Source organism: Barbus barbus (assembly GCF_936440315.1).
Source record: "Barbus barbus genome assembly, chromosome: 30".
Classification (NCBI taxonomy): Eukaryota; Metazoa; Chordata; class Actinopteri; order Cypriniformes; family Cyprinidae; genus Barbus; species Barbus barbus.
This window is the reverse complement of record NC_136758.1, coordinates 7,497,231-7,511,727: the sequence shown is the minus strand read 5'-3', so window position 1 is coordinate 7,511,727 and position 14,497 is coordinate 7,497,231. Positions and strand designations below refer to the sequence as shown.

At 37.4% G+C, this 14,497-nt stretch overlaps 2 protein-coding genes across 2 annotated transcripts; one reads left to right on the top strand and one right to left on the bottom strand.

Moving 5' to 3' along the window:
• Positions 1-762: 762 nt before the first annotated feature.
• On the top strand, positions 763-5,191 carry LOC306850777 (coiled-coil domain-containing protein 177-like; the record flags this gene model as incomplete). The annotated part of the gene is made up of 2 exons (XM_079386636.1): positions 763-3,266; positions 5,140-5,191. 2 exons carry the CDS (start codon positions 763-765, stop codon positions 5,189-5,191), a joined length of 2,556 nt encoding a protein of 851 aa, XP_079242762.1.
• Positions 5,192-6,300: 1,109 nt separating this feature from the next.
• On the bottom strand, positions 6,301-14,217 carry LOC306850350 (pleckstrin homology domain-containing family D member 1-like). The gene is made up of 13 exons (XM_079385927.1): positions 13,902-14,217; positions 13,171-13,264; positions 12,714-12,803; positions 12,198-12,274; positions 11,945-12,036; positions 11,753-11,805; positions 11,483-11,577; positions 11,050-11,143; positions 10,602-10,792; positions 9,736-9,868; positions 9,244-9,388; positions 7,813-7,956; positions 6,301-7,099 (listed from the first exon to the last, which is right to left on the bottom strand). Exons 1-13 carry the CDS (start codon positions 14,051-14,053, stop codon positions 6,942-6,944), a joined length of 1,518 nt encoding a protein of 505 aa, XP_079242053.1. The 5' UTR covers positions 14,054-14,217; the 3' UTR covers positions 6,301-6,941.
• Positions 14,218-14,497: the final 280 nt, after the last annotated feature.

Here is a 14,497-nt window from a genome sequence, read left to right as displayed (position 1 = left end):
TGTCATCAGATATTATTGCCTGGGTGTGATAGGGACCGCATACTGTATGTGAATTCAAAACATCTCTGGAAACCATCTGCGAAGTGAGAGGCTGTTTTGAGCATATGTGTTTTTAGATGGCTCTTGAAATCAGCGTTTCTTTACTGTATGAACAACATATGTCTTGTTGGGGCCTAGAAAACTATGTTGTTTTTAGATGCTAGCGATACACATAGCTTACACAAGAGTGGAGTGAACGAAAAAAACATTACATAATTTTGACATTAAAAATGACAAAATTGTGACATTTCAGTTTTTGTGTGAATGACTGCATTATTGGAGTTTAGATGCATTAGATAGATAGATAGATAGATAGATAGATAGATAGATAGATAGATAGATAGATAGATGTAGAGTGCAGAGATGAGACATTGAAATGGTTTTACATACATGCATAACTTCATCTGAATCACAGACTACAAAAATAGCAACTGCATGAGTTCTTTAATATTGCTCAGCATGCATGTGTAACCTTATGTAATTAGCCTGAAGCAGGAACCGTCATCACATACAGAAGCAGAGCGTAAAAAATATGCATGCATGTGCAAGCTTTGTGGCGTCCCTCGACCTTAGATAGCACTTTTAAGCCTTGATCTCTAGACAGAACATAATAATCCCTGTGATTCCACGAATCTGCTTGTGGGTTATCCAGCACCGTTAATGAAACACACTGCAGTATTAATTTTTGTGTGTTCTGTTTTTTTTTTTTTTATACAGTGAACCATGGTGGACCCATTGGAACCTGATGACCAAAGTAAATTCAGAGGGGCCCAGTTTGAAAGCCCCGCTGCAGCCTCTGAAGCACCATGTCTGCCTGAGCCAGGTGATGATAGAGAGAAAGATGTTAGTGTGGATTCCGGCCCACAGACAGAGCCCCGTACTGAACCTGTACCTAGCCCTCAAGAACCATGCCAGCAGCAAACCAGTCAACCAGAAGAGTTAAAACTACATCTGGACCTTTACAATTTTGACTCACCAGTTGCAGAAGGCAGTCGGTATGTACTGACAAGCCCTCGCTCTCTCGAGGCATGCGCACGATGTGGAGTGAAACCTGTGGAGCTTCTGTCTCGTCCACTGTCAGATTTTGCCCGTGAGGCACCTGGCCGGAGTATGCGTGTCGCCACAGGAATGTTTGAGATATATGAGCGGGATAGACATGCTAAAGTCCGACACTGCAGAGAGGAGAGAGAGCAGATTATCAGAGAGGAGAAGAGGCGAATTTTGCAGGCAGCTCTGAACAATAATCCTGGTCCTTTGGCTTCAGAGAAGTCAGAGGAAACTGTAAATGCTCTGTCTCAACAAGCCAATCACAGTTTAACAAATCCAAGCCCCAAAATAACACCTACTTGCAGTGGTGCACCCAAAAAACAATCTACATCAACTGCCCCTAAAAGCACAACAGCAGGGTCAGGACAAGTTACTACAGTGTCCACATCCAGCTCTCCTCCCATCTCAAAAGCCAGTCCAGTGAACTCTGCTCCTACTGCTAAAGGAGCTTCAGCAAAAAAGACTAAGTCCCTTGAAGTAGAATCTGCAGGAAAACTTCAAGGTCCAAAACCTTCAATAATCCAACGATCGATTCAGTCAGCTCCAGGAAGTCAGGGCTCAAAAAAACCTTCCAGTGCTCATACAAAGGCTCCAAACACTTTCCCCAGATCGATACCTAAACCTTCTTCGTTTCCAAGGACACCAACCTCACTTGCCCCGATAGTATCAAAATCTGCTGTCCAAAGTCCTGCCAACGGAATTACAAGTACGTTTGCGCAGCATAATGGGCACACCATCTCCAAATCAAAGGCTAGATGCAGAAGCCACTCACTGGAGTCTTTGCAACGCAGACGTGACACGTTTTGTTCCTCTACTGCTTCAACAACGAACACCACAACTACCACATGTACCTCCTCTGAATCTGCTTCCTCATCCTATAGCTGGGATGGGGCAAGAGATCACTGGGCTAAGACATCAAGTCCTCGTGCCCGCACTTTAGCTACCCTTAACTCCCTAATGGGTCGCAGTTTGAGCTTGGGAGACCTTAGCCATTCTCCACAGACTATGCAAAAAGTGGAGCGCATTGTGAAAGAGGTGAAACGACGAGGACTTAAAGCTGTTCCAGAGCGTGACCGAAAGATTGCTGCACTAATGCTAGCCAGGTACCAAGAGGAGGACATAATGAGCCAGACACGCTACGTAGCACACCTACAATGGGACAGTGAGCGGCGAATAGAGGAGCTGCGACGGGAACGTGAAGAGCGAGAGAAACAGAGGGCCGTGCAGCAGTGCCAACGTGCATGGCAGTCACAAGTTTCAACCCGGCAGCGTTGGCTTAACCAACAGGAGCGTGAGGCTGCAGAAGCAAAACTTCGCCAAGCATTGGAAAATGAGGAGCGTTGGAAGGAATTGGCCGAACAACAAGAACGTAGCCGGTTACAGAAACTGCAACAGGCCGCTCGTGAAGAGAAACACAAGAAGGCGTTACAAGAGCAGAACCTTAAAGCTCTGGAGGAGGAGCGAGCTGCTATTCTTGAGCAAGAGAAACTGCTCCTCAAGGAGAAACTGACCATCGCTGAGCTGAAACGTCAGGAGCGAGAGCACCAAATTCAAGAGGAGCGTCGTGGACTCAACCGTGCCGAGAAGAGGCGCCATGCAGCTCTTACCCAAGAGATTGCACGTCGTGAAGTGGACGAGCGTGAAGAAGCACGGAGAACAGCTGAAGAGAAGCTAAGTAGGTCTTTGGAGAACTATGAGCAGATACAAGAAAAACGTGGGCAAGAGTTAAAGGAAAAAGCTAAGCGAGAAGAGAAGCAAATCCAGAAAGCAAGACGCGCCGCTGAGCTACGTGAGCAACAGCAGAAGGAACAGATGGAGGCAAAGGCTAGGGAAGCCGAAAGACGAGCACAACAAGCCGCTCAAGTAGCTGAAGAGCGGGCACGGGAGAAGGCCCAACGTGCGGTGCAAAGCAGGCAGGAAAAAGGACGACTCCAAAGGCTTAACCGTCAACGAGTAGAAGAGGAGGAGAAACAGCGCCGCCTAGAATTGTTGCAGTCCATTGAGCGCAAACTGGAAAAAAGTGAACAGATTTTCAGAGAAAAACGTGCTGTGTTGGAAAGTGCTCGATCCGTGGCCCGTGCATCTTTCCACGTGCGGGATCGTGTTCGTGAAGAGACAAACATGCGCACATTTGACAAGATGGCCCTGGAGGCTCAGTTAAATGCAAATTTAGTTGAGAAGTGAGCTCTTCAAGTGTGCAACCTACTTGCTCTTTCCATGCACATCTGTCTAGAAATAAGCTGTGCTTGAGCCTACATGCTAGCCTCATCACCAAACTACAGCAACAATATTGATGGTCATGCTCTCAAGTGTTGTATATCTAAAAGATTCATTTATTCCTGATGCTGGATCATTTTCATCATGTCATCTAAATAAATATTTTTCTGTATTTATATCTTTTAAATGTTAATCTAAGAACTTTGTGCTTATGTGTGGATGATCATATGTCGGGGCATGATTGTGTTTTGTAACTTGGCAGCCGTGTTGCTTTGAAAACTGTATATAAAGAGTTCATTGTTTACAAGGAAGTTTGGCACTATGACAACAGTGATGGCTTCTTTCTAAGGGTGGCTTTATTTCTTAAAGAAAGGGGACGGGATGCTTCTCCCAGAGTAAATCTTTTGAGGGAGACTCTTGTTTTAGGAATCTAGGCCGTAAGAAAGTGAGCCATGACTTGACTTGTGTAAACTAAACTCTAGCTAAATGCTGACCCAGCATTACATCCTAGCGTCAGGACATGGCAAAGAATGATCTCAGCACAGTGTAACTGCTGATCAAGCACAAGAGTCTTTGGTCAGCAACAGACCCATCAGGGCTCAAATCCATACTAACATCCCCTGCATTCCTTCAGGTGTGCTGTTTTCTTTTCTTTCTTTCTTTTTCCCCCCACAAGCTTCGTTTTTGGTATTCTACTTCTCATAGGCATGTTCAGAATGGAATAGCTTATTATTTACTTTGCAGTATACACTGTATACTGTCTACTATTTTTAAAAATAATAAGTGGTACAGTAGGCATTGTGTACAGTGTAATGTACAATCATCCAGTCATTAATGCAAACACATCAACGCGCATTATTCAGAAATATTTGACCACCGAATACAACTGATTCAATCAGAATCTTTTTTTTTTTTTTTCTGAGGGCTACATTATTGTAACATGACATTACCTCAACACATGGCATGTGAGTATAATTATGTACTATAAATATGATTAATTCACATTTTTTTAATTCAGTTTTGGGTTAAAATGTCAACTTTTGGCAGTCCAATAAAATAACGACTCAAATGGAGAAAGTGGAGTGCATTGCATTGTGGGATACGGTGTGCCAAGTATCCATTTTTTGTATACTGCACATTTTGTTAGCAGGACATGCATACTATGCACAGGACACTATACTTCAGAAATAGTTGGAGCAGTATTATAGCTTGCTATTTTGAACGTTGCCTGGGCATTAATGTTTATTGCATGTACATTATATCATCACATTAAAATAATGCTTGTGTGATGATAATGAAAGAACACTGAAGTCAATACAAATGTTCATATTACATAACACTTTGGTATTTATGTTTTAATGTGAGTAGGCATATAACATATAAGACACAGGACGCTAGTCATAAAACACCCATTATACTAAAAATGCCATGTCATCGTGGTACATATCTAGAGGACAGGATTGGAGGAGAGCTCACATCGATATATGTGAGAAAAGCACTGCAGTAGGCATTTAAATTCCTATGAGAGCTTAACCCACACTGATGCTTGTCACGGCAGCCATCTGTCACAGGCTTTTTTGTACTGTACAGCAGTCAAACAACCTGGACAAAAACTGTTTTTAGGGCTAGCACATTTTTCACTGCCTCTGCGTACAGGCTCTTCAGATAATTATTGCATGATAATTGCACAACACATATATATATTCTGTCAAAATCATGCCAAATTTGTTATGCAAGCAAGTCTGATACTGCAGCTTAATTATTTATATAACAGAGTGAAATGCAAAGTTTTTCTGAAATAATTGACTGTTATCTGGTTTGTTTCTTCTGACGCAGGTTTGGGAGTGGAGAAGATGATGATGTTGACATCTGTGGCCTGATTCAGTAAAAATAACCCCCAAGAGACTGGAAATTTCACTTTGATCACGGGTCCCTATTCCCTTTCTGGCAGTGACTCAGCTAGGCATGACGTAATTGCAAGGTTTAATAAACACTGAAGCCATTTTAATTCCTGCATATCCAGATGGCACATCAATATCACTTTTAATATCATAAAAGCCCAAAGAAACAATTTCATTTGAATACATTATTGAATCATGAGTTCAATTTAGGGGCTTTTTAAATGGAAGCAGAATCGTGTTGAGTAATAATCAAGCTAATAATCATGAAGATGGACAAAAAAGGATTTTGAATGTAATTCATAACAAAGCTTCTTTGGGCTAGTGACAAAGCAAGTGTTAATTACATAATAATGAAAAACAGATTGTTTCATTAAAATGGCCATCACTGCATATCAATTTTGACATTGTATCATTTTATGTGTAAAAGAATATCTCATCAAATTATATTTTCATCTCAGCACCATTTTTCATTTTATTTTTTGTTAATTGTAATGAAAATATGTTTTCTGGCTGCAGATGCTTTATTACTAGTTTAATAAAAAGTGACATGTCATAATGTGCATCAGTCGAGTTCCGAAATAAAAATGTCATTAATTTCTCAATCTGAAAACTGATTTTTATGGATAACTTATAAGCCATTGTAAGATGCTAATGAGTCAGTCTCCCTACACTCTCAAACCACATAAACATTTGTATATATTTTGCAATAAATATAAAATTTATTGTTTATGTATTTAATCCATCATTCTTTAAATCTTTAATTCCATCATTGTTAATTTATGTAATTCCCAATGCTTCATGGGATTGTAGCTCTTTCCCTCATTAAAGCTGAATTCAGGCCTACATGGCCTTCTACTGTAGTCTTTTTGTCTGATTTTCAAATACTTTTTTGTTTCAAATCAAAGTTTACAATGTTGTGATTCACATCATGGCCGGTTGATTTGGTTCATGGCATATAACTGTTTCACAAAGACTTATTTAAAATCCCTATGGGAAAAAATGAGTAAAGAACATTTCTGAACCAAAAAAAAAAAAAAAAAGCGAGCTGGCACTGTTTGCTCTATTGAGTGTAAACATATAAAATCATAAAAAAATTGCTGTGTTGTTAGATAAGTTTATTTTCACTAAAAGCAAATATTTGACATTTCATATGTGACCCTGGACCACAAAACCTTTCTTAAGTCGCTGGAGTGTATATTTGTAGCAATAGCCAAAAATACACTGTATGGGTCAAAATTATAAATTTTTCTTTTATGTCAAAAATATATTAAGTAAAGATCATGCTCCATGAAGATAATTTCCTACTGTAAATATAACAAAACTTAATTTTGTATTAGTAGCATGCATTGCTAAGAACTTAATTTGGACATCTTTAAAGGCGATTTTCTCAATATTTAGATTTCATATATTGTCCTATACCCTAACAACTCATACATCAATTGAAAGCTTATTTATTCAGCTTTCAGATGATGTATAAATCACAATTTCGGAAAAATGGACCCTTATGACTGGTTTTGTGGTCCAGGGTCGCATATAGTTATATTATCCTACAGTGTTTTACATTTACAAGGACACAATAAGAAAGACACACAGTCCCAAACTATGACAGCACACTGCATGTGCAGATTCCCCTTACTGAATTATGAATTATAATTATTACTTTCACCAGAAGTTGCACAGCATAGAGCAGAATGACTAAACAACTTCCCCTCTCTCAGTCCATCTGTCAGAACACTGTTAGTCCTCAGACTGAACGGTCTTCTGGCGGGTGATGATCTTGTAGGCCCGCTGTCTCAAACAGCTGTCTGAAGTCAGACGCCGGGCAGTTTCTCTCAGCTCTTCAAGACTGGTGGAGGAGGCTCCGCGAGAGGAGGCAAATGATTGAGAGTGCTTCACTACACACAGGATAAGAGAAGCTGAAGTCAATTTATTTAGAGTAAATTTAACCAAAAATGAAAGCCTTTGGGGTCTATCATATTAGATTTGTAAAAACAACAAAGCAACAATAAATAGCTGATGCCAACTGTTACTTCATTTTAAACACATCAACAAAAATTGAGCAATTTTATTGTAATAATAGTTTAATATTTAGTTTTCTTTCATTATAGTATATTCGGTAACACTTTATTTTAAGGTGTCCTTGTTACACATGTACTTACTATTATAATAACAATAAATTATGCATAATTGCATGCAAGTAACCCTAAACCAAACCCTAATCCTAACCCTAACCATATAGTAAGTACATGTAGTTAATTAATATTACTCGGTACCTAAATGTATAATTACTCTGTAACAAGGACACCTTAAAATAAAGTGCAAGCGTATATGCTTATCATGGCTGCATTTGTTTGGTCAAAAATACAGTAAAACAGTAGCTAACAGTATAAAAAGTAATTATTAAATAGTAATAATAAAAAAAGTTATTTTAGCTACAATAAATTATTTTAACATATTTGAAAAAAATAAGTATTTCTTTGTTGGCAAAGCTGTATTCTCAGATGTTCAGCAGAGAGAGATATATATATATATATTAGTGCTGTCAATCGATAAAAAAAATATATTTAGGTTATAATTTCATCATGTATGCACCTACACAAACACTTACACCAGTGCTGTCTGGAGGCCCGTCTCTGGATACGGCAACTTTTGATGCGTCGAGCAGCAGCTTTATGCAGATACACGGCGTTCTTCATGATGGACGGTAACTTGGCCTCAATCTCTGCAGCACAGATACATTCCTCAAAGAACTCTGGAGGTACAATGCACAAAATTAAGTTTGTATGCAATTTAATAACCTTTAAGAAGTCACTGTATATTTTGATCGAGATATCTGAAGTTAAACATCATAAAATAATTTAGATAACTGGATTTAAAGGGCTTACAAAATTGAATACTATCTCACCAGTGTAAAAAGAGTGCTTATTGAAACCATAAAGCAAAAACAGACAGCTGTAGTCTGTGTGGTTGTGAAGCTGGTTCATTGTCTTATCAGTCAATGCTTAAACCCCCTTATTTGTAAGAATGTTATTACAACATACTTTATGAAGTGCATTCTGGGAGGCTTTTAAACAGCACTAAATGAGTTCCCAGGCATGCTGGGATGTTGGCTGCCTTTTTTTAGTATCCGTTCCAGCTCAACAATTAAGAAAACATAAATGAATAAATTAACATGGTAATTTTGTAAAGTCGAGTGCTTTCAAACCAGGTTTGCCAACAGGAATGTAAATCAGCACTGCATTTCCTTTTCCCTGAGCACCAGCTTGACGTGGAAAAAATAGTATTTAGTTTATATTTATACAGTAATGTCCATTTGTTTTAGGCTTACAGTGTTGAATACTTCTTTGAATGAATTGCAACATTTAAAGGGATAGTTCACCCAAAAATGAAATTCCTATCATAATTCACTCACCTTCAAGTTGTTTCAAACCTGTTTCTTTCTTCTGCTGAACACAAAAATAATATATTTGGTTCCTAAACAGTTGCTAGTAGCCATTCACTTCCATAGTATTTTTATTTTTTTTATTCTATGGAAGTCAATGGCTACCGCCGACTATTTGGTTGGCAGCATTCTTCAAAGTATCTTATTTTATGTTCAGCAGAAGAAAGAAACTTAGACATGTTTGGAACAACATGAGGGTCAGTAAATGATGACAGGATTTTCATTTTTAGGTGAACTGTCCCTTTAAGTAATCATAAATGTTGTTAATTTAGCATTTTCAAAGTTGAAATTAAGATTTTTTTTTTTTTACGAAACCTGAAACAATGATACATATGCATATAAAACAGAAACTATTTATTCACAAAACTTAAATTAAAACTCCCCATTCATATGGAATTGTTTTTTGATGCTTTTATAACCTTTTTGGATCTTCAATGTTTTGGTTAGGGAGGAAAGAAACCTCTCAGGTTTCATTAAAAAATCTTAAATATCTTAAAACTTAAAAGCCTTAGTATTTAGGCAAACCTACTCTTTTAATATTGACATGATAGCTAAAATCCTCTACTCAGTAGAACATGGCTGATGTAGTGCACTTACTGCGGAGATGGCTGACGTCTCCTTTCATTCTTTCATCCCTCTCATGGGTGCGTTCTATTGCATTTAGACCCTGCTCTATATCTTGCAGAGCCTCCTCAGCCAATTTCAGCCTACGCTCCAGTTCCAGACGAGACTCCATCTCTGCCTGTTACACACACACACAAAAACACACACACAAACACACACACACACACACACACACACACAGATGAAGACAGAGTATAAGGGAGATTCATTTTATAAGTGAGGTATGGAGGAGATAGATGTGGACTTTTATAGAATTTCAATTGATTTTTATATCAGTGAGAAGTGATAGTAGATGTGCAGATGACCCAGAGATGCAGAAAAGGTAATGCGATACAGTATGAAACCTAATAACACTGTATGTTAGATTCAAAGCAACAATATCGCAGCACCCTGAAAAGAGTAGTGAGAATTGTTGCAATGTTCCTCAACCAGATCTACAGAAAGTCTATTTTCAGTAGTTTTCACCTTCAGCTCTTCCTCGGTGTGCTGTTTGTCTGTTGTGAGCTGTGTAAGAGACTGCTGGAGAGCTTGAGCTTGAGAAGAATAAAACTCCCTCTCCTCCTGCAGAACTTTGGCTCGTTTTTCATTCTCTTTCAGCCTGCAGGGGGCGACAGAGAGAAGGTCTGGCTGACTGTCATCAAAACAAAGCTGTAGGAAAGAGAGCACTGGAGTGTAGTTTGTAATAAGATGCCAGGGACGCTAAATTTGCAGAGGATTGTTCTCTGCTTACTGTTCTCTGTGTAAAAGTACAAAATAAATTATTTATCATTTCTATTAGCATTATTTTCCTGACCTTTACATGAATTATAACTACATTTGCTAAAATAACATAATTAATTAATCTGAGTACAAATAGTTGCATTCTACACATTATTTATTAAATACTAGCCATTTTTTTTAAATATTTGAAACAGTACTCAGTATGAATTTAAAAATATAGTATGGCCCTGAAGAAGGTCATATTTTGAGTGAAACGTTTGCCAGTTATTTTCCATCTTATCAGGTTGTTATTTATAAATTTGTTGTATCATGCGTAATGGACCATACAGCAGAGTCACATTTATTTATATCCTGCTTTTGAGGTCACTCATGCCCGCTAGTCAATCCACTCTCTGTCTTTTGTGCTTCATTCACATTTAATCAATAGACTGGCTTATTTAGAGATCAATGTACATTTCCATTGTCATGGTCTCAACAGTCCATTTATTCTAATGCACTTCCTGGCCAAACAGTGACTTTAAATGGTGCAACATTTCAAATCTTTGTTTGTTTGTTTGTTTGGAAATTACATATTTTGTAATGAAACATTTTTCTTGAGCAGATTTTCTCACCTTTCTTCTGCCTGTTCTTTCTCTTTAAGCAGGCTGTTCATTTGCTCCTCGATTTGCCGCAGGTTGCCCTGAAGCTGCACCTCTGGATACTGAGAGTCTAAAGAGGCCCGCCGATCACTTCCTGTTTCAGTCACATCCTGTCCTCTTTCTCGCAGCAGCTCGAGGGTGCGCTTTTTCTCTTGAGATAACTCCTGAAGAGACAGAGTCAAACTTTTGTTATGAACATTTTTCACTTCATGGATAATAACCAACCAGAACTTCATTATAAAATGTCTTTCATAGAACTCTATGCAGCCTCATTCTTCTCACATGAAATAATTTCACCTCAGATCTGTCCTGCATGTTCGTTTGTGTGTTTGTGCTTCACATCTGGTAATGATACACTGTTCTTTAACTTCTAGATTTTTTTTTTTCAATATTATATTTTAAAATGTTTCTTTTCTGATACCTCTAAAGACTTCTGCAGAACTGTGGTAAGACTGTGAAGCTCCTCTTTCTCATTTTCCACTCCTTTCAGACACTGAGCAGTACCGTCCAGATCTCTACCAACAAAGAGCAATAGACAATGGTTCAGAGGATGGTTATCCATGTTCAGCATAAATTTAACATTAATTATTAATTTAATATTTTATTCATACAAATGGATTGTTTTCAAACCCCACTTATTATGGCAGGACAGGACATATCTGTCATCAAAATTTGATGAAGTAAGTAAATTGTATAAAAAAGTAGACAGACAGAAAGACAGACAGATAGACAGGTATAGATAGATAGATAGATAGATAGATAGATAGATAGATAGATAGATAGATAGATAGATAGATAGATAGATAGATAGATAGATAGATAGATAGATAGATAGATAGATGAGAATGTCATACAGTTTAATTTGATCTTGCTCTGTTCTCAGCTCTTGAACCACTTCCTCAAACTTCTGCTTTTCTTCCTCCAGCAGTTGATTCAGTCTCTCCAGCTCCTAAAAACAACAGGTACACACATGAACACACACAGACATATTTGCATATTTATCCATCACTCACTTCACATGCATTGATTGAATATCAACACATATGTTTGTACAAATCTACAGCATAATACAACTAAACACTGCATAACTGGACATTTGTTGGTATCATAAATAGAAAGCTAACCGCCTTCTGTTCTCTTTGCAAGCACAGCTCCTCAGTCTCCTCCATGAGCTTATCTGACAAAAACAAAAACACAATACATCACTCTTCATAAATTAGATATGGAAAGAAAGAAAGAAAGAAAGAAAGAAAGAAAGAAAGAAAGAAAGAAAGAAAGTCAGGCTATAAGAAGAAAAGAAAAAGATGTGGCCATACCCAAGTATTCCTGCTTTTCCTTAGCCAGCTGTAGCCCCTGAGCTTCAAGACTCTCAATCATAGCCTCACCCAACAGAGCATTCTTCCAAGTGCTTTAATGTAAAAAAAATAACATCACCACACAAAAGTTACATCACGGTCAGACACAATCTATAACATATTAAAAATGCAGGAATTAAATCTTAAATGTGGAACTGGTTTAAAACATGCTTGTTGATTTTTTTTTTTTACAGAGATGTAGAAGTTCACTCACACTTTTCCTGACTCTTGTAGCATCTCCACCCATTGGCTCTGCTCTGGCTCTGATTCAGCAGCCAGGACAATGTTTCCCTGTACAGGATAAGCAGAACAGATATTCATTACGATTTGATTTGATTTGATTTTATTATTATATTCATATTTTTAATATGAATAATATTTAAATAATATATATATATATATATTTAAATTATATATATATATATATATATATATTACTATTATTAGTAAAATCATTCATATTTTATTTATTTATTCTTTTTTTTATTATTAAGAATAACTCAGTGGCAAGTTCACATAAGGGCCAGGTTTAGCTATCACCAATTCTAGTGAATCAGTTTGCACTAAACACCTCTTTACATAAAAAAATTTAAAAATAATAATAATTCATTGAATTTGTTCATCATATCCCTTTCTGATATAGCTTTGGAAACCCACTTGATTGTGGTGAATTGGTTTCCAAAAAATAGAATAGAATAGAATAGAATAGAATAGAATAGAAGGTTTTTACTGTGAAGTCTTCATGGTTGATAACCATGGCAAATGGCATTCCTTGAGCATCTCTTGGCTCGACGATGCATCCACCTAATGGAATCACCCCCTTACATTGATAAAAAGATAAAGTACATTTCATGCTCAGTAAACATGTACACTTCAACAAATTGGACATATTTTGCTTACATTACTCAGTATGTAATTGCTTGCTTATATCATAAAAGTGAGCAGTCATCACACAGCTGTGATAATATTCAGTACAACAGTTGAACATCTTGCTGGCATGATATCGCTTAAGTATATGATTATCTAATTAAATATATATTCACTACTATTTCATTTCACTGTAATGGATTTCTGTAGTTTTCATGGCATTATTAGTGTAAATTGCACATTAATCGTTTCACAGTGTAGTCACAGTTAATGTTAATAATAATAATGTGCAATTATAAGAAATGTACATGTCTGTGTACCTTAGGGTGAATGTTGAAGTATCTATTCGTCTCAAAGCTTTTTTTCTCGTTCTCAGCATAGTACAAAAGAAAACTATCCTTGATGATGAAGAATCTGTTATGAAAGCATAAACAGCAAGAAGAAATTCACTGATAACCTCACAGCTAACACTGCACATTCTGTCCATTATAGATAAGCACTACATGAAAACCCTTCACTGCTTCCTTCACACATTCATAAATGACCAAATAACCATCAATTTTCACGTTCACTTCCCTGGAATTGATCTGTCCTGGAATTGATGAGTCCTAATGTACAAAAACTCACCAGCGGCACGGAATGTCCTCATGGATCTGACTTACTCAGCTTTAAAGGCACATTTATTTCAACACATCAGTTCAGTTTATAATGACGGGTTACTCAGCTAAGCTATAAAGCTTTTAAAGTGCATTACACAACAAGACACCACACAAAAAAACATGTGCTTAAACTGAGCAAAAATACTAATAATTCCACAGCTTGTTCTTTTGCCTCACTGTATGTGGTCTATAACATTATTTATTTCATAACACTTCATTACTGACCAGAACAACAAAAACAAAGAAATGCATTGTATATCTCTGCAGGGAAATTACAAAATAATGAAAAACAGCTAACTAAAATACAATAACTGAAAAGATCCTCCTATTAAAAGAATCATATACATATGCTTTTATTTTTGTTACAGACTGTGCATAAGGCCCAATATTACCTGCGGGACCACTTGGCTGAGGGCCTCCCGAAAGGTCTCTTCCACAGGACCCCATGCAGTTGCACTTTAGTGCTGATATCCAAAGCTTCTGAGTCAGCTTGATCCATGGAGGTCCAGGGCGAGAGTAGGGAGGGTTTGGACGAGGAGAACATAGCTGACTCTTTCACAGGAAGTAGGAGAGGAGGAGGTGTGGTAAAAAATGTCAATAAAGTTAAAACAGTAGCATGTACACTCTCCAATAATCCTATAAAGATGCATTCAAATAGACAGAGCTTGTGATGATATCCTCCAGTTATTCAGCGACGTGGAATGATGTATCTGCCAATAGTGACATCAGCTGGTATTGGATGTGGAAACAGAGTCAGAGAGGGAGGGAGGAATGGATGAAAGAGGGTTAGGGAAGAGGCTTTGGGGAAGAGTGTTTTTTTTTTTTTTAATCTGAGGTACGTCAATGCAATATTTTGAAGAGAAAAGCTATTACTTTGCAGATTACATCACTTGATGTTGGATCTATCTATCTACAGTGGGAAAAAATAAAATAAAATTTATCCCCTGCTGATTTAGCATGTTTGCCCACTGATAAAGAAATGATCAGT